Source organism: Paroedura picta, chromosome 5, assembly GCF_049243985.1.
Source record: "Paroedura picta isolate Pp20150507F chromosome 5, Ppicta_v3.0, whole genome shotgun sequence".
NCBI lineage: Eukaryota > Metazoa > Chordata > Lepidosauria > Squamata > Gekkonidae > Paroedura > Paroedura picta.
The window spans coordinates 107,650,426-107,674,846 of NC_135373.1; the positions used below are offsets into that span (position 1 = coordinate 107,650,426).

Below are 24,421 nucleotides of genomic sequence, written 5' to 3' on the forward strand. Positions count from 1 at the left end.
CTTGGACATCATTTTCAGAATGGAGTGGTTTAGAAGAAGAAGAAGAAGAAGAGTTGGTTCTTTTCTCTATCCGAAGGAGTCTTGAAGCGGCTTACAGTTGCCTTTCCTTTCCTCTCCCCACAACAGACACTCTGTGAGGTGTTGGGAAGTGACCAGCAATTCCCTGGGAGGAATGTCTCACAGTTGTATGGAGCAAGCAACATATGGAGAGGTGACAGCCTTTGATCTCTCTACCAGCAACACTTTGGTTTCTCTTTGTAAAGTACACTAAATTCTAGGGGAATCATTGGCTGTTTTGACAAAGGATTATCATTGGCTGTATCTGGTTGTGACACAAATGTAACACAACTGATTTTTGCTATATATTTCCTGTCATGTAAGAAGATCATAATCTGACAAAGGGTGCTTGCACTTGAAAGCTCACACCTTGATTAAATCTTTGTTGGTCTTAAAGGTGCTACTGGACTCTGATTTTATCTGTGAGGTGGGTGAGGCTGAGAGAGCCCTGATATCACTGCTTGGTCAGAACAGTTTTATCAGTGCTGTGGCGAGCCCAAGGTCACCCAGCTGGCTGCATGTGGGGGAGTGCAGAATCGAACCTGGCATGCCAGATTAGAAGTCCACACTCCTAACCACTACACCAAATTGGCATTTCCTCCCCATCCTTCCTCTTCTCACATCCATCTTGTTGACCAGATACGCATGCATGGCTGTCTTCTCTTATTTGCTCACCGGATTCAGCTGATAAATCATGACACTTCCCAATGTGCAGCATTCCTCCCTACCCCCTCAGCTAAAATTATCCTTGTCTTTTCAACTGCATCAAAGGACTGTACCTTAAGAAGTGCATGTGGCATGCTCACGCAAGCTCATAGCCAGAAATAAAACTTTGTTGTTTTTAGATTGTCATCACTCAAGCAGTCCCTTCAGATAGGTTCCTGTTTCAGGCCCAAAGTTCCTGCCCAAAGTGTTTGTCTGCGACTCAAACATTGTTATCCTTTGACCTGGTTTTCAGTCACGGCTTCAGTTGTTTGCAAGAGCTCCATTAGACTAAGTTTTCAAGATCCATAGTAGAAACTCCTGAGTTTATACTTTCAAGGATTTGTTTAATGTTTGTTTTGAAGGGCATAATGTGATTATATATATATATATATATATATATATATATATATATATATATATCTTTCAAGGAATGAGCCTCTTGTGGCGCAGAGTGAGTGGTAAGGCAGCCGTCTGAAAGCTTTGCCCATGAGGCTGGGAGTTCAATCCTAGCAGCCGGCTCAAGGTTGACTCAGCCTTCCATCCTTCCGAGGTTGGTAAAATGAGTACCCAGCTTGCTGGGGGGTAAACGGTAATGACTGGGGAAGGCACTGGCAAACCACCCCGTATTGAGTCTGCCATGAAAACGCTAGAGGGCGTCACCCAAGGGTCAGACATGACCCGGTGCTTGCACAGGGGATACCTTTACCTTTACCTTTTTATATCTTTCAAGATAAATTCATCCATGCTAGGTTCTACATCTCTTTTGCTGCTGAGAAATAGTTAAGTCTCCTTAACACAAACAAGAGTCACAACAATATCCACTTACGACTGGTGTTGCTATTCCTGTTTAGGGAAGCAAATTCTGATTGATATTGCGGTCCTAAGGGCACGTTCCTGGGAGTGTGTCCAGTTAAATAACATGGGACTTACTTGTGAGGGTTCTTTCCGAAATAAAGCTTCAGATGCTGATTTTGCTGCTTCACTGGTTGAGTCATTTGTGAAATGGAGCCCATGCTGCATGATTCTAAGTCTCACTTCAATGGGGCTTACTCCCAAGCAGCCTTATTTTATACATCTTTACGCAGAAGTGAGTCCCAATGAATTCACCAAGGCCCGGAGATCAGCATCTGCAGAAAATGGCCCCTTTGGAACGTGAACTCTATGACATTATACTCCACTGAAGTGTCTCCGCTCCCCAATCCCTGCCCTCCTCACCCTCCAATCCCAAAAATCTCCAGGTATTTTCCAGTCTGGCGCTGCCAATCCTGCCATTGTGGTTCTTTTGTCTGCCCTGTCAACAGAATCCTTGGCTGTCGCCAGGAGGGAAATAAAACAATAAAACTTTGATGAATTGCTAACCAGAGACACATCATCAATCTCTTTGAGGTGGCAATCATGTTAGAACACCAACAGAATTATATAATAGGTAGACCTTGAGTATAAATTATGGTAAGTCAGAGATACTTGCACCGGAGATCTCCCCCCCCACCACCACCACAGAGGGGGCTTGGTGGAGCCAGCTTGGTGTAGTGGTTAGGAGTGTGGACTTCTAATCTGGCAATGCAGCCAGCTGGGTGACCTTGGGCTCCCCACAGCACTGAGAAAACTGCTCTGACCAAGCAGGAATTATCAGGGCTCTCTCAGTCTCACCTACCCCACAAGGTGCCTGTTGTGGGAAGAGGAAAGGGAAGGAGACTGTTAAGCCATTTGGGACTCCTTTGGGTAGAGAAAAGCGGCATATAAGAACCATCTCTTCTTCTTCATTTGTAAACCAGGCCCACAAAGGGCACGGTGGTTGGAAATGATCAGAATGGACAGCAGCCAAAACATTACAGAACTAAAAGAAGTGGTGCAACGTCAGAAATTGTGGCGGCTGTTGCGCCATAGGATTGACAAGAGTCAGACTCAACTGATTTACTCAAGGCGTGAGCTGTTGTGTGCACGCACACTTCCTCACACAAAATGGAAGATGGCTCATGAGAGAAGTATCTACCTGAAGGAGTCTCAAAGCGGCATACATTCTCTTTCCCTTTCCTCTCCCCACAACAGACACCCTGTGAGGGAGGTGAGGCTGACAGAGCCCTGATATCACTGCTCATCCAGAAGAGTTTTCTCAGTGCTGTGCCAAGCCCAAGGTCACCCAGCTGGCTGCATGTGGGGGAGCGGGGAATCAAGCCCGGCCGCCAGGAACTCCTAACCAGGCTCTTTGTTGGTCTTAAAGGTGATGTGGGATGGACAGTTTGTTGTCCCTTCGAGCAGGCCGCGTCTGCTGGGCTCGGCCGTTCCGGGATGAAGCACTCCGGATGGGGCGTGGCTCCCCGTCCGAGCCGCCGGCCGCTTTTAGTTTCATTTCTCCGCGGCGGCCGGGGTTGCAAGCGAAGGCGACTGGGCGGCGACGGCCCCGCGGGAGGGAGAGCCGCGCCGAGCTTCCCTGCCTGCCTGCCTGCTGCCTGCCGGGGCGCGCGATGGAGTCGTCGTCGAGCAGCCGGGCGCTGAGCAGCCAGGCGCTGGGGGCGGTGTGCGCCGCGGGCGGCTGCCTGGCCGTGAGTGAGCTGGCGCGGCGGCTGAAGCTCCGCGAGGACTCTACGCGCTTGGCCCGGGCTCTGGGGGACGCCGCCAACTTCACGCTGGTCACCCGGGCCGAGGCGGGCGGCGGGAGCGGCGGCGGCGACGAAGACAAAGAGCAGCGGGTGGCGGTGGCCACCACCGGGGCGCGCCTGTGCCGGGATCACGGCAAGGGCCAGTGCGCCGGCCAGTGCCGCCAGCTCCATCTGTGCCGCTACTTCGTGTACGGCGGGTGCCGGCATGAGGGCACCAGGTGAGGCCGGGCGAACCGCTCCCCGGGACAGGAAGCGCGGCGCCCGGGGCGCTTCTTCGGCCAGCATCTCCTCCTCTCGGGTCGGCGCGTCCGGAAGCGCCCGCTGTGGCCAGGGGCCGCGGTGACCTGGCCCTCCCTGAGTTCTCTGGAACGCCTCCTGGACGGCCTTAGGCTACCGGGAGAGGGAAGGAATCGCCTTGGCCTGCTCCGAAGGAAGGAAGGAACGGCTCGGTGATTGTTCCGGATTTTTTTTTTAAAGGAAGAGTTGCGCCCTGGGGCGCTGTGCTCGCCCCTCCCCCCTTTGTCTTGAGTGCGGGGGGAGGGGCCGCCTTTTAAAAAAGGAAACTTAGCTTTATTATAGTTCGTTAGCTTATCAATGCAGCGATGCTTACAGAGAGAAGAAAACGCATCTCTTCCCCTCCCCCCCCCAAAAAAAAAAGTTCGGAAGAGTTTGTGTTCCCAGCGTAGACAGCGTTCCAGTGGGTTTTTCAGGACCTTTCAAATTAAACCTGTTAAGATGAAACCAGAGCCAGACTGTTCCTTTGTGGAGTCCTGGTCTTTTGCAAGCCTTTCAAAGAGGTTATTGTTGTGCTGACCTCCCCCCCCCCCCTATTGTTTATCGGGCTATCCTGACATCATATCTTAGAAACTAAACTTGGCCAGCCCTGGGGAGTATATGGGTGGGAGACCACCAGGCAAATCCTGGGTTGAGACACATACCTAAGCACTGGCAAATCACTTCTGGGTGTTTCTTGCATTGAAAACCCCGGATGGGGAGGGGGCACCATAAATCAGCTGTGATATGAGGGTGAATTTTTTTGTTTCTCTGAGGATGGGTGGGGTTCTTGATTCTTTGCTCCTTGGGCTTACAATTAAGTTTCGGACTTAATTGATAAACAGGAAGGAAAGGGGCCTTGTGTATTGCTCTCCTGCAGACTGCCTGGATGGGATACACAGTAAAAGCAATCCTAAACTGGTCTCCCCTTGGGTTTATTCCCTGTTGCTTCATTCCAGAAAAGTTTGTTTAGATGTAGGCAAAACAATGAGCATTGCTCCGGCAGAAGTGTAGCAGCACCTTCAAACCAAACCCCAAGTATTCCACTATAAGCTTTATGGAGTCCCAGCTCACTTTTATCTGCTGTGTGGAATGTGCAATAAGTCAGACTGACCTCAGGCCATCTGCAGCAAGTCAGAAGCCCAAGCCTGTCTTCAGAAAGTCTCTGGGAGAGACACTGTTGACACAGCTGTGGGCGGCCCATGTAAACATAGCTTGTTTGAGAAGCTCTCCTTCAGGGGCATTGTGCTGTCCTTTTTTTGCCTGCCACATTATGTAGCTGATGGGGTGGGTACAGTCCACAAAAAGTTATGCCACAATACCTCTACTAGAATTTATAGTGCCGTAGGACTATTCTTGCCGTGATCTGGATAGCCCAGGCAAAATCCTCACACTCAGATGCTAAGCAGGGTCAGCCCTGGTCAATATTTGGATGAAAGACCACCAGGAAGGCCAGGGTCCTGAGGTAGGCAGTGGCAAAACCAAATCTGAATGGGCTTGAAAAACACAGTGAGTTTCCATAAGTCATCTGTGATTATTCCAAGCAAGCTGGGTACTCATTTTACCTACCTCGGAAGGATGGAAGGCTGAGTCAACCTTGAGCCGGCTGCTGGGATCGAACTCCCAGCCTCATGGACAGACAGCTTCAGACAGCATTTCTGCCACTTACCACTGTGCCACAAGAGGCTCTTAATAATAATAATAATAATAATAATAATAATAATAATAACAACAACAATAATAATAACAACAATAATAATAACAATAACAATAATACACCACTACCTCTCAGGAACTGAAAACATCCTAAGAATCTCATGCGATTTCCCTGCTCCGATTCCTTATTCATCTAAAAACGTTATTTTATTTTTCTTGTCACCCTGGTTATGAGTTATGTAGGAGAAAGTAACGTGGGAAATTCCAAAAGAGGCTGTTTTCATCTTGAGTTCTCCCACATCTTCTGAACCCTCTCCCTCCCACCAGATTTGTGCCTGTGAGGACAATTAAGCCCTGAGCAGAGGGCTCATGTGTCTGTTCAGAAGTACTTCCTGCTTTACAAAGGAAAGCAGGATTTGGCAGTCAGGTTCCAAATCAGAATTCTATTTTATTTTTGCTACAGCCTTTTGCTGTGCTTTTCTTTTAAATAGAAATCTTTAAGTACATCTTTTAAATAGAACTCATTAAACACTTAAATACACCTCATTAAATTATATATTTTGTTCTGCAACATGCAAACTTTGTCTCTCATCCTTCATGGAAGAGAGTGCCTGGATATTTTTCTGAAGAAGTGTGCATGCCCACGAAAGCTTATGCCCAGAACTATGTTAATGCCACGAGATTAAAACTTTCTACTGATAATATGTAAGAGAAAATAGGTGCAATCCATCGAGAGGCAGTCAGCTGCTTTTTGGCTTTTTAGGATGATTTTTGAAAAAACCAGGTTTTTAAGCACAGAAAGGGGAGAGTGCTTTTTAAAACAAAACTGTTCAAAACACTAAGGAACACTCTTAGGTTACCTTGAAGCACGTCTTAATGAAAACAGTGAGTTTGGAGAAAAGACACGTAAATATCACACTGTATGGCTGAGATCTGCTATAAATGGTAAATAGCTTTATTCCTGTGTGAGAGTTAAAATGGATGCAGTTATTGGCATGTTTTTACTTTCAGAAAACAATGCAGATTCATCCATGACATCTATTTGCCGCATAATCTGAATGTCTTAAAAGAACATGGGTTGGAAGGTTTGAGCAGTGAAGAGTTATGTCAGCTGCTGCTTCAGAATGATCCTTCGCTACTCCCTGAGGTGAGGCCTACTGGATGTGACTGCTGATGTTTTCTTTAACACTGAATATCAGGTCAAAGGTGGAACAAAACTGACTGGAAGAGTAAATGGTCCCTGAAGTGTAGCCAGGGAACTTCAAGGTAGAGTTTATTTATTTATTATTTATTTGATTTCTATACCACCCTTCCATATGGCTCAGGGCGGTTCTACAAGTGCTGGTTAAAATGAACGTTTAAGGACCTCTAGTACTTGGTGCTCTTTTTGCAAGAGCAGTGCATCTCATTGTAATAGCTTGCCTCATTGATTTGGGTAGGGAATCAATGGCCAGTAAGGATATTTAAGACAAAAAATAACTGGGTTGACACACTCAGGAACTGAGAAAATCATTCTAGGAAGTCAGGAAGCCCTTCTGAATTCTTAAAGTTTGCTGGATCCAGAGCATAGTTTAGTGTAGTGGTTAGGAGTGCGGACTTCTAATCTGGCATGCCGGGTTCGATTCTGCACTCCCTACATGCAACCAGCTGGGTGACCTTGGGCTCGCCACGGCACTGATAAAACTGTTCTGACCGAGCAGTGATATCAGGGCTCTCCCAGCCTCACCTACCCCCACAGAGTGTCTGTTGTGGGGAGAGGAATGGGAAGGCGACTGTAAGCCGCTTTGAGCCTCCTTCGGGTAGGGTAAAGTGGCATATAAGAACCAACTCTTCTTCTTCTTCTTCATACTGCTTTTTTTAACAGTCACCTATTCAAAGTGTTTAGATAGATAGATAGATAGATAGATAGATAGATAGATAGATAGATAGATAGATAGATAGATAGATAGATAGATAGATAGATAGATAGATAGATAGATAGATAGATAGATAGATAGATAGAGTTACTGTTTGCTGTATCACATCCTTTCTAACTTACTGGCTCTGTTTGGCCTATGGACTTGAAGCCCACAACAAAAATAAAATATCCTGAGCCAAGACTCCCCCCCCCCCAAAAAAAAGGGTCAAAATAAGGAAAACATGCTCAAGCCTCTGTAGTATAAAATGTGTTGTAAAATTGAATATTAATATTTATTAAAATTACAAACCAATGTTTAAAATGTAGCCTCATTAAAATTCAAATGTGCATTCATACTAATGCCTCCACTGACCAGATTCCTTCTGGCATGGCTGGCTTTATCAATGGTCAGGCATAAATAAATAAAGCAGCATACATAAAATACAGGAAAAGAAATGTTAAATATACAGTTAGCTCCTTTACATAGTTATATAGTATGTTAACTATGTAGGACACTAAGTACCTTAATCGATTCTATGGACCAGAAGGCCCAATAAAATTATTTTAAGCTCCATGGTGGACAATGAGGAAATAAAACCCAGGAGCTTGATCCTTTGGAGGCCTCATGACCAGATAACATCAGGGTAACTGAATACTAATCTTGTAACTGAATTAGGGCTTCCTGACTTCCTAGAATGATTTTCTCAGTTCCTGCGTGTGTCAACCCAGTTATTCTTTGTCCTTACTTTACTGGCCATTGATTCCCTACCCAAATCAATGAGGTAGGGAAACTATTACAATGAGATGCACTGCTCTTGCAAAAAGAGCACCAAGTACTAGAGGTCCTTAACTGAATTAGTAACTGAATACTAATCTTGGAAATACATCCTGTACTGTACTTTATGCTTTAGCATAGAAAATAACTGCAGATAGCTTGTAATTTATGTGCGGCTCATAGCTCATGGCTCTGAATAGCACTTGGTTGAGGGTGCAGAAGAGAATGCTAGCCAATTATCTTATGTGATGATGTGATGATGATGATGATCCCATTTCTTGGAAGTTCATTTTCTAGATGCTCAGGATTCAGGCAGCTGTCAGAAATCACATTGTTCACAAACATCTAAACGTCTATGTTGGCCTTTTCCCCTTGGATTAGTAATGTCTAAACCTGCATATTTTAAAGGTATTCTTGTATCCATGTCCTCTCTCTGTCCTAGATATGCACATTCTATAACAAAGGCGATGGACGGTTTGGGTCTTGTACCTTTAAGAAGATCTGTATCAAGCTTCACATATGCCAGTACTACCTCCAGGGAAGTTGCAGGTTTGAAAGTGGCTGCAAACGCTCACATAATATTTTTGACCCAGAATGTTATGAGAAACTGGAGAAGTGGGGATTGAGCCGAACCCTGATTGGGAAACTTCCCTTGATCTACCGGAACATTTATGATATCAAACATAACACAGCATCAACTAGCAGAGGTAACGTGCTTATTTTGTTTATTACAAAATATCTACATAGTGGTTCCAAAACAGAGATTGAGTACAGTGGCACCTTTAAGACCAACCGAGTTTTGTTTGCGGCCTGAGCTTTCATTTGCGTGCACAATTCTTCAGACCGTGAAATGGAAATCACTAGAGGACGTATATAAGGAGTGAATTAGCAGCAAATTAGTAAACAGCATCATGAAAGTCTCCCAACAAATATGCAGTATAGTTAAGGTGTTTAGTTTGATTCGAAAGCCTTGCTGGAATAATAAACTGAGTTTTTAAGGTTATCAGTTCTTTGGGTTCAACTCCAGTTCAAAAACAGTAGAAGGAATAAAAATGTTAAGATTAGTAATTAGTGGCAGGTACTTTCCCAGTTGTACAGCAATAATTGAGTCTTCTTTATGGTGCTGTTGGGCACAATTTTTGTTATGCTACTTCAGACCAACACGGTTACCCACTTGAATCTTTCCCAGTTGTAATTAAAAGAGACCTGTTGCTAGCCCCATCTGTCTCCACCCAAGCTTTGAGGCATCTCCACAAGTGACAGGGCATACTGAATGAGGTGTCCTGTCCTAAGACCCGATAATCTTCCATTCTAAATGACATTTATACTACTCTTTGTTACGTTACATTACAATCCACTATACCTGTTATCCCAAATGAAATAAAATGAAATGGGGATTAGAAGGAATTGCTTATATAAAAGCGGAATACGGTTAGCATATGTAGTGAGATAAACCAATATCCCTGTCGAGTCCTAAGGATTCCATTGCTTTTTGAATGCTGACCAATCCAATGTGTTGCTAGCCAAAAGCCTCGGCACCGGGCTGCCGGTGGCCACGCCTGCCTCCCCCCCCCAAGTGAGAAGCTCGCTGGGCCGCGAACGAAGCGGTCGCCAAAGCGTCCGCTTCGCTCACAGCCCAGCGAGCTTCTCACTGTGGGAGGGGGAGAAGAGGAAGGCACGGCCGCTGGCATGCCGGAGGGTACAAACGAGCGTGTGTGGAGCTGCCGCGCATGCGTGTTTGTGCCCCCAACAGCTCTGTGAATGCATGCTTGCGCGGAGCAGCCGCACACGTGTTTGCGCCCCGCCGCACAAATGTGCATGTGCAGTGTTGTGCGTGCGCCTGGCGCCCGGGCCACCCTCTCTCTCCACCCCCGCAGGCGGTCCCCAGCCTTTAAAAGGTTGGGGGCTGCTGGTTTACAGCATATATATAAAACATTTCTGGATCATATATATATAAAATATTTATGTAATTTCTGTAGCAAAGCCCAAGGGTAAGCCCGTGTAGAGCAAGTTACAGAAGTCTAACCTGGAAGTGACCGTTACATGGCCAGGTGTTCCAAGGGCAGGTATGGTGCTAGTAGCCATGCCTAGCGCAGATGGAAAAATGCCATCTGGGCTACCTTTGTGATCTGAGCCTCCATGGTAAGGGAGGCATCAAAGTTCCCCCCCAAATTCTTGCCCAGAGGTGCAGATGTCAGTTGCACGCCATCCAGGCAGGGTAATCACACTTCCAACTCTATTCCAATTAAATTGGCTCGAAAGTGTTATGAGTTTCTTCATCTTCCCTTGCAGCATATGAGTGGGTTCTGCTCAGAACTGGATTCTAGTGTATGTTTTCTTCTTTCTTAGAAATAAAGAGGAGTGGTGAGGCCCCATTGGTGACAAACAGCAGTGAAGAATCAAATATGATTTGCTTGTACCACATTAGGAAAAGTTGTAGCTTCCAAGGTAAGCTGTGAGGTTGAAGGCCTGGGTTCTTCCTGCTCTCAACTACCTCTCCCTTCCTTCGTGTCCTGTGTTTTCATTGTTTTTATTTATTTTATTTTAGCTTTTTCTTTTGGTTTTAAGGTTTGAAAGACATTTTTATATATTTTTAAGATCTGCTAGCTGTCATGGCAACTCTGATGAAGGCAGAAAGGCAGGATATTAATTCTGAAAATTAAAAAAAAAATCATACTTCACCCACCTTGAGGTGGGAGGGTCTGATGCTGCAGTGTTTAGTGATGATGGCAGATGGTTTTAGTTGGAAGCCATCTTCAAAAGTTGGATGGCTCTGCCCTATTCTTTTATATTCTCACACCTACCTTGCTACCAATGTGGGGAAAGTGTTATTGATTTGATATTGCAATTCTCTTGGCTTTTATCGGCTATGGGCTGGATATTGATTGGTGCAGCTGTAGTTCTGGGACCTTATCAGTGTGCACTGAAAAATTTGGGCTGTGAAAGCAGCCATCCTGTAGGAAAAGAGGTGCTTGGGCATGCATGAAAGACATAGAAGAAAAAGAAGGTTCGTATATGCTGCTTTTCCCTACCCGAAGGAGGCTGAGAGAGCCCTGATATCACTGCTCGGTCAGAACAGTTTTATCAGTGCCGTGGCGAGCCCAAGGTCACCCAGCTGGCTGCATGTGGGGGAGTGCAGAATCGAATCTGTCATGCCAGATTAGAAGTCCACACTCCTAACCACTACACCAAACTTGCTCGAACACATAGGTGTTAGGCTTGACATAGATATGCTGACATCAGAAGGTCTAAATGGTCCTACTTAATTATTATTTCCAGGGATTGTATTTGCAAATACTTTGCATTAAATTGAGCTGTTCATTTATGGCCCACTTTTCACTCAACTTGGGGCACAGAGCAGCTTATATCATTTCCCCTTCTCCAATTTTGGCCCGAGGGCACTCAGCCAGCTTTCCTGGCAGAGTGGGCATTCGAACCTGCAAATATCAGTAGCTTTTGATTATTTATCTTGCAAATCCAGAGCCGTACTTTAGGGCCCTAAAGGCCTGAAGGTTCAGATGGGCCTTTCTGCTGCACTGAGGGTGATATCAGATGCAGGGTGACATTAAGACCCTTGGGCCAGGTTACGTATGCTTGTTGCTTGAAATATTTGGCTGTATACCTGCTGGGCATGTGTAACATGTGGCTTCATAAGCATTTCTTGTTTAAAGCCATTTTTAAACAGGTAATTGGATTAACATACTTTCAAAATCTTGGTCTAGATAAATGTATCCGAGTTCACTTCCATTTGCCGTACAGATGGGAAATCTTTGACGGTAAACAATGGAGGGAGCTGCTGCTTATGGAGGACATTGAAAAGCACTACTGTGACCCCTTTAATGAAAGGTATAGATTTCCTGGTCATATGCTCACCTGGTTTTAGGAGTACTAATCAAAGTCCCTCTCTTATTAAAAAAAATAGTGATGCCAAATCCTTTACTGATATTTCCTCTTCTTAACTGCCCCTTCCTCAGTCCACAGTCAGTGCTTAACTGTCTCTTTTTCAGCTGTACGTTTCCAACTGTCATTTCTTAACTGACTCTCAACAGAATTCCCTCTGAACAGCCTGTCACTCAAACGTTTTCAGATTCGGTTAGGCATTAACCCTTGACAGGCTGTCGCTGGGGGGCAGGGGCATGTGAAAAAGGGATTAAATTGTCCGCATAGCCAAAGTTCAGCCTCTTTCCACCACACATTGAGAGGCAGTACTCTTTGGTCCTTGGCATTTAGGCAGCAGTGCTCCCCCTTTGCACTGAGATGTGGTTGTTTTGGCATCATTCCCCCCATCCCAGCCTTCCTAGGAGGAGTTGCAGTGTCACGTTTGATATGGATTTGTAACAGGAAGCAAATGAAACTAGTCCAGAATAAGGATGCCTACATTCTGAGTTATTTGCCCACCGAAAGAACATTGGGTCACCCTTTCATGCTGAAATACTAGGGACCAAATTTTTATCATAGCATAAGTCTGAACTTTTGTTTGCAATGAAGACTACTGTTAGTTTTGGGTGGAAGAACAGATTTTCATATTTTTTTTATCACATCAGTTTTTAACATGATTAGCACTATGACCGATTATGCACGGGCCGGAACATCCGCACTGACAACAGCAGGGCATCGGGGAAAATCCCCAAGTATGCACGCTGCCACTGCCTGGGCCCAGCCCAGGCCCTTGGAAGACCCATGTTAATGGAACATGTGTTCTTCTGGAGTCCTGGGATTCCCGAGGGCGCAAGCGAGGGCCAGCCCAAACGAGCCCTGTGCTTTTAGCCCAGCTCCTCCCCCAACCTACGGCATCCCTGCAGGAATGCCTCTCGCCCCTGCTGGCTCAGTGGCTCTGTGGAGCAAATAGGGGTGACCCCCCCCTACCCCCACCATGGTGAGAGAGCAGCATGCTGCTCCCCACCATCCTGTATCGGGGCCCCCTTCCTCCCGATCCATTCCAATTAAATTGGATGCTGTAGCTTAACTATGCTCCTGGCCCCACGTTTTGAGTGTGCGGGTCCATTGCACTGAGGTGGCCAGTGTGTGCCCAGGATGCCCCACCCCCATGCGTACTCAGGAGGACAGCGGTGCTTTTTACCCCACCGCACTGGAACGGCGGCAGCCGGTGTGGCTGCTGCCATGCGTAATCGGTCTAAGAATGCTTTTCTGGGTTTTGGGAAATCATTCCAGTGAAAGAAGATGGAAGAGGTTCATAAAATTATGCATGGAGTAGAAAGACCCCCCCCCCAAATACTTGGACGTTGAATGAAGCTGATGGGCAGTAGTTTCAGAATGGACAATGCACTGCTTTACATAGAGAGTTATTAAAAAGCCAAATTAGCTGCCAGAGGGTTATAGTGATGACTGTAGGAAGAAACAGCTTTAAAAGAGGATTGGATTGATGGAGGATGTGTCTGTCAATGACTATTAGCCAAGGTGCCTGAGGGGAACCACCACATTTACATTCTGAATCCCAGAGCCAGAAGTAACATGATGGGGAAATCCTTGGCCTCTATGTCCTGTTGTTGGTCATCCAGAGAACCATGTTGGCCATTGCATGAGACAGGACATTGGACTAGATGGACTACTTGTCTGATGCAGCAGGACTCTTTGTATGTTCTTATGATGGATTCCCTCCTACCATTTTACTCTAAATGTACAGGTTTAACTACAAAAAGGATAGTAAAAAGCTAGTGATTGACTTCAGCAATATGACTTGTGACACCACCCAAATTAGACGCCTCTCCACAGCATCCTCTGTGACCAAGCCTCCTCACTATATCCTTACTACAGAATGGCTCTGGTATTGGAAAGATGAGTATGGGGTGTGGCATGAGTATGGAATAAAGGTGAGTAGTACTGTGTAGCTGCAGACTGAAGAAAACATGATGCATTCTCTATGCCAGGGGTAGTCAACCTGTGGTCCTCCAGATGTCCAGCATTTGCTGGCAGGGGCTCATGGGAATTGTAGTCCATGGACATCTGGAGGACCACAGGTTGACTACCGCTACTCTATGCTTTGAAAGTCTACTAGGATGCTAGGCTGTTCCAGGACTTAGCCCTGCTCTAAAGGTGGCTCCACTTTACGAGATAAGGCTAACAGGGACAAGACCTTTTTCATGGTTGTGTTTGATTTACAGAGCACTATTCCCAAGCCTGTTTACCATGGACTTAATGGTTTTCAGGCACTAGTTTAAAATGTGTATATTATCCTGTTCTCTGGGGCATGCTGCTATAGTCTCCCAGTGGCTGTGTTTTGTCCTGGTTTTGTTTAGATGTTTTGGTTCTGTTGTTTAGAGGCTCTGATTCTAAGCCCTTGGGAAAGACAGTATAAAAATGTAATAAATAAACAAATGTGGATTGGGGGTGTAAACCACTCTTGGGTTGGCAACTAGTTCAGTATCTGAGAATCAAAATTCAAATTGTGCTTTTCTTTCTGCCAATGAACATGGGGCACAAAGAGCCATGGAGTTTTCTGCATAATCCTTGTTGAAAAAGAACAGGACATATGGGAGAGTATCGGTCTCTTGCTGCTACTTGTAATGGCTCTGAAAAGTTTCCTGACTCTGGTTCAGAGCCTGGCCATCCCTATAAATACATCTTGACCTTGGGAGCATGAAAAGCCCTGTCTTGAGCCCACACAGATTCCAGGGGAGGTTTTCTTAAGCAAAGTTTGGTATGTGCTTCTTTTGCAAGATGATTCTGAAAAAAAAATTGTTTGGTTCTTTTCTGGCAGGATATTGACCACGAGGCTGCCTCGGTATGCAGTCTTGACCTTGAGAAGGCCTATCAATCTGAAGCTTCTCCAACACTCAGATTCACAGCTAGGAAACAGAGCTATGTGCTTGATTTCAAAGGTGCGTTTGTTCCTAATGGTCCTGAATCCATGGACGTGTGCTAAAACAGTGCTTGTCTCAAAACGGTTTATATAAAGCTGCTCTTAGGGGGTCTTTCTTGTCTCTTGTGATTAGCAAAACATTTCCAAGGTCTCAGGCAGGGTTTTTTTCTTAGACCCTTCCTCTGCTGAAGGAAAAGCTTTTGTGCTCCACTTTTCTTTACCTTAAGGAGCCTAAAAGTGGCTTGCAATAGCCTTCCCTTCCCCACAACAGTCACCTTGGGGGGCAGGTGGAGCTGAGAGAGTTCTGATATAACTTTGTCTGGCCCAAGGTCACCCAGATGGCTGCATGTGGAGGAGGAATGGGGAATCAGACCCGGTTCCACTACTTTTAATGACAAGAGCCTCTTGTGGCACAGAGTGGTAAAGCATCCGACATGCAGTCTGAAGCTCTGACCATGAGACCGAAAGTTCGATCCCAGCAGCTGGCTCAAGGTTGACTCAGCCTTCCATCCTTCTGAGGTCGGTCAAATGAGTAACCAACTTGCTGGGGGGTAAAACAGTAGTGACTGGGGGAGGCAATGGCGAAACCACCCTATATTGAGTCTGCCAAGAAAACGCTAGAGGGCATCACCCCAAGGGTCAGACATGACTCAGTGCTTGCACAGGGGATACCTTTACCTTTACTTTTAATGACAACACCATGCTGGCTCTCAGGCTGGCTGCTTGAGTTGATTTTCATGGAAGACTGGGGTTTTCCATATGCAGAAAATGGGCTTTATCACTGAACTTTCACAACTAGAGGCAATTTCTTAGGCCTACTTATGAGTGTCTATCTTTTCTAGTTAGTTATATGGTATGAATGCTTTCCTGAGCACCAGCCATCATCCTTCTGGGTTTTTCTCATCACATGGTTTTCTACTTGCTCTACTGCCCTGGGGATTTCAGTGGAGAATCAAAATGGTTTGAGAAGACAACTTTTTAGCACTTATACCCAGAGTTCCTGCTATCAGATTTCAACTCTTTTCAAGAACAGAGCTCTTATTAGCTGGTTTGGAGTGCTATAGTATATTTCTGTGTTCCCCCTGTCACAGATGGCTTACATAGAATTATAAAGTTGGAAGGGGCCATACAGGCCATCTAGTCCACCCCTCCCCCCCTCCCCCCCCTGCTTGATACAGGATTAGCCTAAAGCATCCATGAAATTTACTCGGTGGTAATTGAGTCTCAGTTGACAGGTCAGTTCTTGTAGGTCAAGTTCTTGTAAGTCAGAGTCAGAGAACATTTGGTTCACATTAGGTCCTCTTATCTCTGTTCACCTCTTTCATCAAAATTGGGTTCAGTTCTGCTTTCAGTCTGGTTCTGAATCCATCATTCTGCATTAGAACCAGATTGATCAGTGCCTCTTAACAGTGACTATAAACCTGGTGCTTGTGATGACTTTGCTTGCAGAAGAGATTATCAGTTACAATAATTCACAATATTTGCAAGGGCTGTTTTATTTTTCTGTCTTTTATTTTAAAGCCATGAAACAGAAAAACGTGCGTTACCTGACAGAACGAGAAGTTCGTAGGCGACCTAAGTTTATGTCCCTAAAAGAAATAGAGAAGAAGAAAAGCAGGTTGGTGATTGGGGGGGGGGCTTGTTGTTCATTTAGAATATTCTTATGCTGCCTCTTTGGATTACTGCTTGTGGTAGGCTTACAAGTAACAACCACAGTTTAAAAAATGAGCCAGTAGACATAAGCAGCAAAATGATAACATGCCAACTGTCTATAAAACAGAAACAGATACTGTAAAAGCTTGTAAGGTAAAAGCCTGGGGGAAAGATGTGTGTTACCCTGGGGGGGAAAAGAAATAAATTAGGTGCCAGACAAGTGTCAAGATGGAGGACATTCCAGAAGTGAGTTGCCACCACACAAAAAAGCCGTCTGTGGTTCCCACCTATCTCACCTCCAGAGATAAGGAAACTGAGAGCAGGGCTTGAAGGGCAGATCTCAACTGTGTATGTAGAGCAGGGGTAGTCAAACTGCGGCTCTCCAGATGTCCATGGACTACAATTCCCAGAAGCCCCTGCCAGCGAATGCTGGCAGGGGCTTCTGGGAATTGTAGTCCATGGACATCTGGAGGGCTGCAGTTTGACAACCCCTGATGTAGAGTGTATTACAGAGAAAGCGAAGAGTATATAACTCAGTTTGATTCCAGTGGCAACTTTAAGACCAACAAAGTTTTATTCAAGGTATGAGTTTTCGTGTGCACACTTCCTCAGATACCAGCATGGCTACCTACTTGAGTACATAACTCAGAAGTTTGCCTCAAAGCCTCTAGTCATGCTGTGATTGTGAAATCTAGATCTCCGTAACAAAGCATGCTGGGTTTAATAAGTATAAGGAAGTCCCCCAGCCCTCCAAGAAACCTTACAATTGTCTGGCATATAGTTCTAAAATGCTAGTTTCTTCTATACCTGATAAATGCCATTTCAGTCCATCTGGTTTAGTGGTCTAGATGTCACTCTTCAGTTACTGTAAAAATGTAGCCATCAAATCCTCCCCTGTCCCTGGTTTTCTTAAGGAATTGCCTTAAATGGTCTAGGGAGCACCCCTAAACCAGTAAACTCAGAAATAAGTCCTACTTGCATTTCTTGGAGGTAAGCCCCACTAAATATTCTTAGGATTGTAGCCCTAGCCTAGTATTGATTCACTCTGCTACCTAATTGTTTTTGAACTGAAGATGTCTGGGATGGACTCTTGTGCAGGTATTTATTTAGCTGCAGGACATTGCTATGCCATGTATAAATATTTATCTCATCGAAAAGATCTAGATGCCAGAAAATGCAAAAAGGACAAATATAAAAATCTGTAAAGCCAGGGCAGCATCTTCTACAAACACAGGATAAAGTAGTAATAAATGAGCACTCCACAAGACTCTGAAGTTATTTCAAATCAGAATGGGATGAGCGGAGAAACTGCCAGTTTAGGATGGCCAGACCATAGATGTGGCACCATAAGCAAGAAATGCTTCCCTCTAGGCATTCATAGATATGTTAAAGGATTGGAATCCTAAGCTGTGACTGTACTGAAAATATGGATTGCTGGGAATAACAAATGGAAAGTGTCTGGAAGAAGAGTTCATGAAGGCCACGCTCACTTCTAGGTGATTCCAGAGGAGTAAACAACTTAGGATCTTGCACAGCGGTGGTTCTCAGCCTTCCTAATGCCGCGACCCTTTAATACAGTTCCTCATGTTGTGGTGACCCCCAACCATAAAATTATGCGAGTGTTCTTTCACAGAACTTAAACCGAAACTGACCACTGGTGTGACCCTGGCCAAGCTGCTCGCCCCATTGTGACCCTTGAGAAAGGGTTGTTCGGCTCCCAAAGGGGTCCTAACCCCCAGGTTGAGAACCACTGCTGTATAGCAAAATAAAACAGAAGTTCAAAGGAACCTTAAAGACTAGCCGCTATCATCCAACAGCAGCTTTTGTATGTCTGAGCTCATTTCTTGAGATTCAAGAGAGCGAGAGGGGACAAATCGGGTTCCCTGTATTTATCCAGAAAACTATGGAAGGGGGAGAGAGAGAAATGGGGATCACTATGTCTAATGCTCTCAAGATGTTGAAGAGGGCTTGGAAGAAAGTGATTCGCACTATGAACTGTAGTCCTTCCATTTTTCAATCATCGCTGGAACGCCTCACTACACATTTACTCTTGGGAAACAATTTCTAGCCCTTTACTTGGTCCGCGAAAGTTCTGGCAATGCCTCAGCAAGGTGCAGAAAGTGAAGGGTGTAGTTCTGGAATCCAGCAAGCTCCATGTAGCTGAGTTGTGCTGGGACTTGCAAAGCCAAACAAAAGTAGATTCGCTTTGCCGATTAGCTGATGAGTCCTGCAGATAGACTTTCCTGGACCTGCATTTAGGTTAGGTTTGAAGCTTGAGTCGCCTTTGGCTAACCTGAGGCATTTGCTTGATGCTCAGCTGTTAATTTCTTTTCATAGAACTATAGGTCAGTGGCAATGTTAATTATTGAGTCTGTTCTTGTATAAAGAGGGGCTGAGCTATCGAAGGCAGGAGAAGGAGCCACAAACATTCCAGCTCATTGGGACCAGTCAGCCTTGCCAGAGCTGGGATACGAGGTAAGGTGCTCTTAGCAATACAGAATCATAAGAGTTGGAAGGGGCCATACTGGCCATCTAGTCTAACCTGCTGCTCAGTGCAGGATGAACCTAAAACATCCCTGGTAAGACTTCCTCCAGCTGCTGCTTGGAGACTACCAGTGAGAGGGAGGCCACCAATTCTGCTGATGAACTACTCTGACTGTAAACCCCCCCTTTTCCCCCTAATATACAGTCAGTATCATTCTACTCAAAATTTAAACCTATTATTTGTGAGTCCTATCCTCTGCTGCCATTCAAAACCACTCCCTGCATACGGCCCTGCTGCCCCTAAGTATCTGTGTCTTCCTGATTGTTGCACTAGTATTGTGGAGATGTCAAACAACTGTTGTTTGGCTACTGCCAAACTGAAAACCAGAATGCCTCCTTGTTTACGATTGAAAGATGTGTGATGCAGCCTTGTTGGAAGTCAAGCAAATATAGCTGTACAGGACCCTGTTGTCCCAATGCAAGGCAGGTGGGACCTAAAAATAAGAAATGTTGATTGAATCTGTCTTCCTGCATTTAAAATTAAGATTCCCTAATTTTTAGAGTAGTTCAATCTGAATACTTCTTGATTCTAAACTCATTTTATTTCCTGCATAGAGAGAGAATGGTAGGAGATGCACTTTGTTAAACATCTATTTGTCTAAGCTTGAAAACGGAACATCTGTTTCCTTTATTTGTATTCTGTTCAGTATTCCTGATGGGGTAAAATGCAATTGTAGATGCCCAAACCATTAAAACTCTTTATTTGCGGGTGGGTGGGGGTGGGAATCATGCAGTGAATATCACCAGTCAGCTCACACTTACCAAAAGAGAGCATACTGATATATAGCAGTGTTAATCGCTAGTTTATTTCCTCTAAAAAGATAATTTCCTTTGCTACCAAAAACCAGGAGCATGGCAGTAGTCCTTTACAAAGGAGCTTGAAAGAATTGACCTCTCGCATTCTAGAAACAATACAAACCCCTGTTTAGTGACCTTGTATGTATGCAACATACATGAAGTGACCTTGTATGTATGCAACAGGAGTAATTCTTTTCAGTTTTGGGGGTTTTTTTTGCGGGGATATCACCAGGCTCAGTTGACTTACATCAACATCTGTCATACAAAAGCTTATTTGCTGCTGATGTGTAACACAGGCTTTAGAAATAAAAGGCAGCTAATGTTTTGTTTTGGGATAGATCAGTACTCCCCTTGCATAGACTTTCGAGCGCTGATTCTAGACAGGCCTTTGGAAAAGTTCTTTTAGGGGTTCATGAAGTCAGGTAGTGAGAGTGGGGAAAATGTCATAGGAGATGGTACCAAATATCCCCACACCAGCCAGATATAAAGTTGTGCCTGAGTCAACATTCTGTCATTTCTGGGCTTCCATTCTTTTAGCCTTTAAATGCTGTAGCATTCTAATTGAATACATAGGTGAGCATGACAAATCATACCTTTGTTGAAAATAAGTGAGTGTAGAGCATGGATTTTAGTCTTCTGGACAGCCTGTAGTTCTTGCTGGCCAAACATATTCTAGGGTTTATGAATGTATGTGTTCATCTGAAGTTTCTGCATAGATTTGGTTTTCTAACCAACATTAACTTTTGAGTATTTGAGAGATGCTTTGTTCCTCAGGGTTGTGGCTCAAAAAGCTTTACCACCCTTGATACAGTGCTGCTCCTCAAAAAGAATATCATAGAATCATAGAATCATAGAGTTGGAAGAGGCCATACAGGCCATCTAGTCCAACCCCCTGCCCAACGCAGGATCAGCCCTAAGCATCCTAAAGCATCCAAGAAAAGTGTGTATCCAACCTTTGCTTGAAGACTGCCAGTGAGGGGGAGCTCAATAAACATTTTACTAAATATGTTTAGTAAAAGTCATTCAATGGAACATGACACTGTTTATCTTCCTGCAATTCTGAGGTAGAAATTAAATTTTAAAATGTCATAAGTCTCGTAAGACCAGCACTGCATCTGTAGTGTTGTTTTGGTTTCCTCCCCCCCCCCCCCTTTAAAGGAAGTTGTTGGGGCGGGGGGTTAATATAAACTTCATGTAGTAGAAGGGTGATTCCACAGTATTCATCCTGTTTTGCCATCTTTAGAAAACATATTTCAGTTAAATGTGGCCAGCTCCACACAAGACACTTCTGTATTGACTCTGGATCTGTGGCCCTCTTTGGTTAGTGATCCCAGAGTTCCTAATCTTATTTGAAACGGTCTTTTATTTATTTATTTTTTATTTATTTAGATTTATATACCGCCCTCCCCGAAGGCTTTTGTTAACAGATTTCTATCTCTCTTCCTCTTGTAGCTGATCACCCTTGACTCATCGTCGAATGAATACAGAAAGGTCCAGGTTAACTTTGAGCGCACCATGTCCAAGGCAAATATTATAAAGATTGAGAGAATTCAGAATCTGGCTCTCTGGGAAGTGTATCAGTGGTATGTGCTGAACGACTGCTCTGATCTTAGGCAGTCTGAGTTCTCTTAAACTTGGGTTTCCCTGCAGCTTAAGGGAGGTTTGGGACTGCTTGTAGGTAGCTAGTTTAAATTCAAAATGAAACCATGGGGGAAAAAAATAGTATGGCGTCTTGCTGGATTTCTCACTTGAATTTGGCTGCTCCACTAGTACGATAAAAGCACAACACTTCCTTTTTATTATTTGATTTTTGTTGGATTATGGGTATGCTTGCGGTTAATTCTGCATAGAATTCTTCGAAGGAATAATTCATTTGGCAGCCAACATGCATCCTGGAATGTTTGCTGCTGCTGCTTTACTGCAAATCAAAAGTATGGAGTGTGTGCAGGCATTTGTGTGTGTGTGTGTGCAGTTAATCCAGGAGTCCCTAACCTTTTTTGACTCTATGGGCCACTTTAGAATTCCAAGATAGCTGCTTCTGCTGCAGGAAGTGGAGCCAAGTACAAAATGTCAGGCAGTAAGGTTATACGTAACTCTTAACAACCCTTAAATGTTTCATGGAAAAGCTCTGCTTATCAGGATGCCCATTTAAATTAACATTTTATTTGAAATTTTAGTTTTTACTTATGAACAACTTACTCTGAATCCTTCCTCATTTCTCAAAGAAGCTGTATTTTTTTTGCAAAACTAATACATGTTCAAATTCAGGCTGCTTTGTTCCATATGCCTATATGAAATGGTATTTGCTTCACATAGGAGGCGGGCTTAATGTTGCCAGAATTGGGATAGGGGGAAAGCAGGTAACAAAAGTACAAGGGATAAAGCAAGATTATTTTGTACATGAGTGTTGGGCCTTCTTGAAGTTATTTGAAGAAAGCATCCTATTTCTCTGTCACATTTGCAGGCAGAAAGAACAAATGAAGAAAGCAAATGGAGGAAAGGATGTAGATGAAAGACTGTTGTTTCACGGGACAGATGGAAGCCATGTTGATGCTATCTGCCAGCAGAACTTTGACTGGAGGATCTGTGGAATTCACGGTACTGCATATGGCAAAGGTAACCTCATTCAGCACGTTGTACCTTTCCCTGATTACAGCAATTTAACTGGAGAAGCTTGGTCTAAGATGTATATTTCCTTTGTCTCCATTTTTTAAAAATTTGATCTAAATGGATTATTGAAATCTTATTCCATATATCCAATACCGGCACAACTAATCCTTGAACTGCCTTCTGCAGTCCCTTTAAACTTCAAAGAGACTTCAATAGAAGCTTGACAAACCGTAGACACGCAGGAACTTGCACTGCTGTACAAAGTGAGGTTGCAGAAAACGGCCTTATTGTTTTATCTTTTTCTTTTTCTGTTCCCTTTACAGGAAGCTATTTTGCAAGAGATGCTTCATATTCTGATAACTACTGCAATGACAATTTAGTCTCCAAGATCAATTTATTCTTCAAGACTAATTTAGACTCCAAGACCATGTTTCTGGCACGGGTATTGGTGGGGGAGTTTACCAATGGTTTATCTAACTATCTCCGTCCTCCTGCCAAAGGGAGCCAGAACACTGCTTTCTATGACAGCTGTGTGAATAGCATCCAGAACCCGTCCATCTTTGTCATTTTTGAAAAGCATCAGATCTACCCTGAATACCTGATCAAATATGTCCGTTAGGTTGAACTTGCGGTGGACTGTTGCTCTTCTTTCCAGTCTACAAGACTACCTTGTGTAAGTCTAAATGCAGACTCTTGCGTATGCCAGCTAGTGCAGACTTCAGTGGCTTTTTAAAATAGTGTTAAGTCCACTACATACTGCATTAATTTTCACTTCATTACCCTCAGGTTACAATGAGGCTGGCAGAACTTGACTGCTTCAATTGGCATTCCTTTTGACAATTGCTTCTGCAACTTCTAAGTTACCTTCTTAGCTTCATCTCCATTGTTGGCAACGTTTTTGCAGTCATACACAAGAACCATTCACTCCCTCACTATGGAGGTGGCTTGCTAAGAACTCATACTATAGAGGAGTCTGTCTATAAAACCTCAGGTGATGCCAACCCAGAGATGCCATGGACCAGTGGGGTGAGGGACTTCCCAACCTCCTGTCCTGTATGTGTTCCTTGAAGATTAATGTGGGCAAGCCCACCACTAGCACTTTTACTAGCAGAATATCAGAGAGTTCTACGTGGATCTATATTACCATTGGAGATGTAGGATACAACTGCTTGCTCTTTTTCTGGCCCCCAACTTCTGACTCCCATGATACTTCTAGAGTTAAAACTACTTTTTGTTTTACTCAATCTGCTTGGATTCCTTTGTCTACTCCGTGAAGAACTATAACTAGGACTTTCCTTCCTTGAAATTTGCTTGGCAATGATTTTACTATAGCCTTTGTGGCAAGCGCGGTCCATTTTAAAATCCAGATTTTAATTAAAAAGTAATGCTTGTCATTTTAAATGGAATGCTGTTCTTTTTTGGAAAACCTAACTATAATGCTGCAGTTGGGAGTGCACTGAATATTGCAACACAGCCATTCTGTCATTGTGGAAACCTGTATGCATTTCTGAGTATCATTTAAGGACCATTGTCTGACAATTGTTTTGTTAAAATTCTTCTTTTAGTGCAATAGATACATGTGGATGGGCTTGTGATCTGAGTTCCTCATGGTTTTCAGAGATCTCCTTAACTAGAAGCCTGTTTTAGCTCAAAAAACCTCTGAGGTGTGAGACTCAAGTGAATATTACATAGCTTATCATTTCCTCACAATGTAACTGGTACCTTTCAAATGCAAATTAAAGAGTTATGAATTTGAAGCTTTTAAGTGATTCCTTTTGTTTGTATCTTTATAAAAAATATCATGCAATATCCAGTAGTTGTGTCCTTCAGCCAAGATTGCAGTTTTTTGAATCCTACTTGCAGGAAGACTTTGCATAATGAAAACACACTGTGAAAAGTTTGCAGCTGTTTTTAGAATTAATAACATTTCCCTACAGGTATACTATGATTCAGAAGTTCTTGGAATGTGGGAAATAAACGGTGAACTTCCAAATATCAAATCATGGTGGGAATCACTTTACTGTCTAATCTTT

General features: G+C 44.1%; 1 protein-coding gene across 1 annotated transcript; it reads left to right on the plus strand.

Moving 5' to 3' along the window:
- Nucleotides 1-3,064: 3,064 nt before the first annotated feature.
- Nucleotides 3,065-24,145, plus strand: LOC143838465 (protein mono-ADP-ribosyltransferase PARP12-like). The gene is made up of 12 exons (XM_077339789.1): nucleotides 3,065-3,580; nucleotides 6,303-6,438; nucleotides 8,406-8,670; nucleotides 10,313-10,411; nucleotides 11,686-11,809; nucleotides 13,608-13,794; nucleotides 14,682-14,802; nucleotides 16,305-16,401; nucleotides 18,824-18,911; nucleotides 21,231-21,361; nucleotides 22,243-22,394; nucleotides 22,712-24,145. The coding sequence occupies exons 1-12, from the start codon at nucleotides 3,066-3,068 to the stop codon at nucleotides 23,005-23,007; spliced, it is 2,211 nt and encodes a 736-aa protein (XP_077195904.1). The 5' UTR covers nucleotide 3,065; the 3' UTR covers nucleotides 23,008-24,145.
- The last annotated feature ends 276 nt before the right edge of the window (nucleotides 24,146-24,421 follow it).

Coding starts and splice junctions, on each gene's coding strand:
- LOC143838465 (XM_077339789.1), top strand. CDS start 3,066: ATGGGGCGTGGCTCCCCGTCCGAGCCGCCGGCCGCTTTTAGTTTCATT. Junction 6,439..8,405: donor ATCCTTCGCTACTCCCTGAG/GTGAGGCCTACT, acceptor TCTCTGTCCTAG/ATATGCACATTCTATAACAA. Junction 13,795..14,681: donor GGCATGAGTATGGAATAAAG/GTGAGTAGTACT, acceptor CTTTTCTGGCAG/GATATTGACCACGAGGCTGC.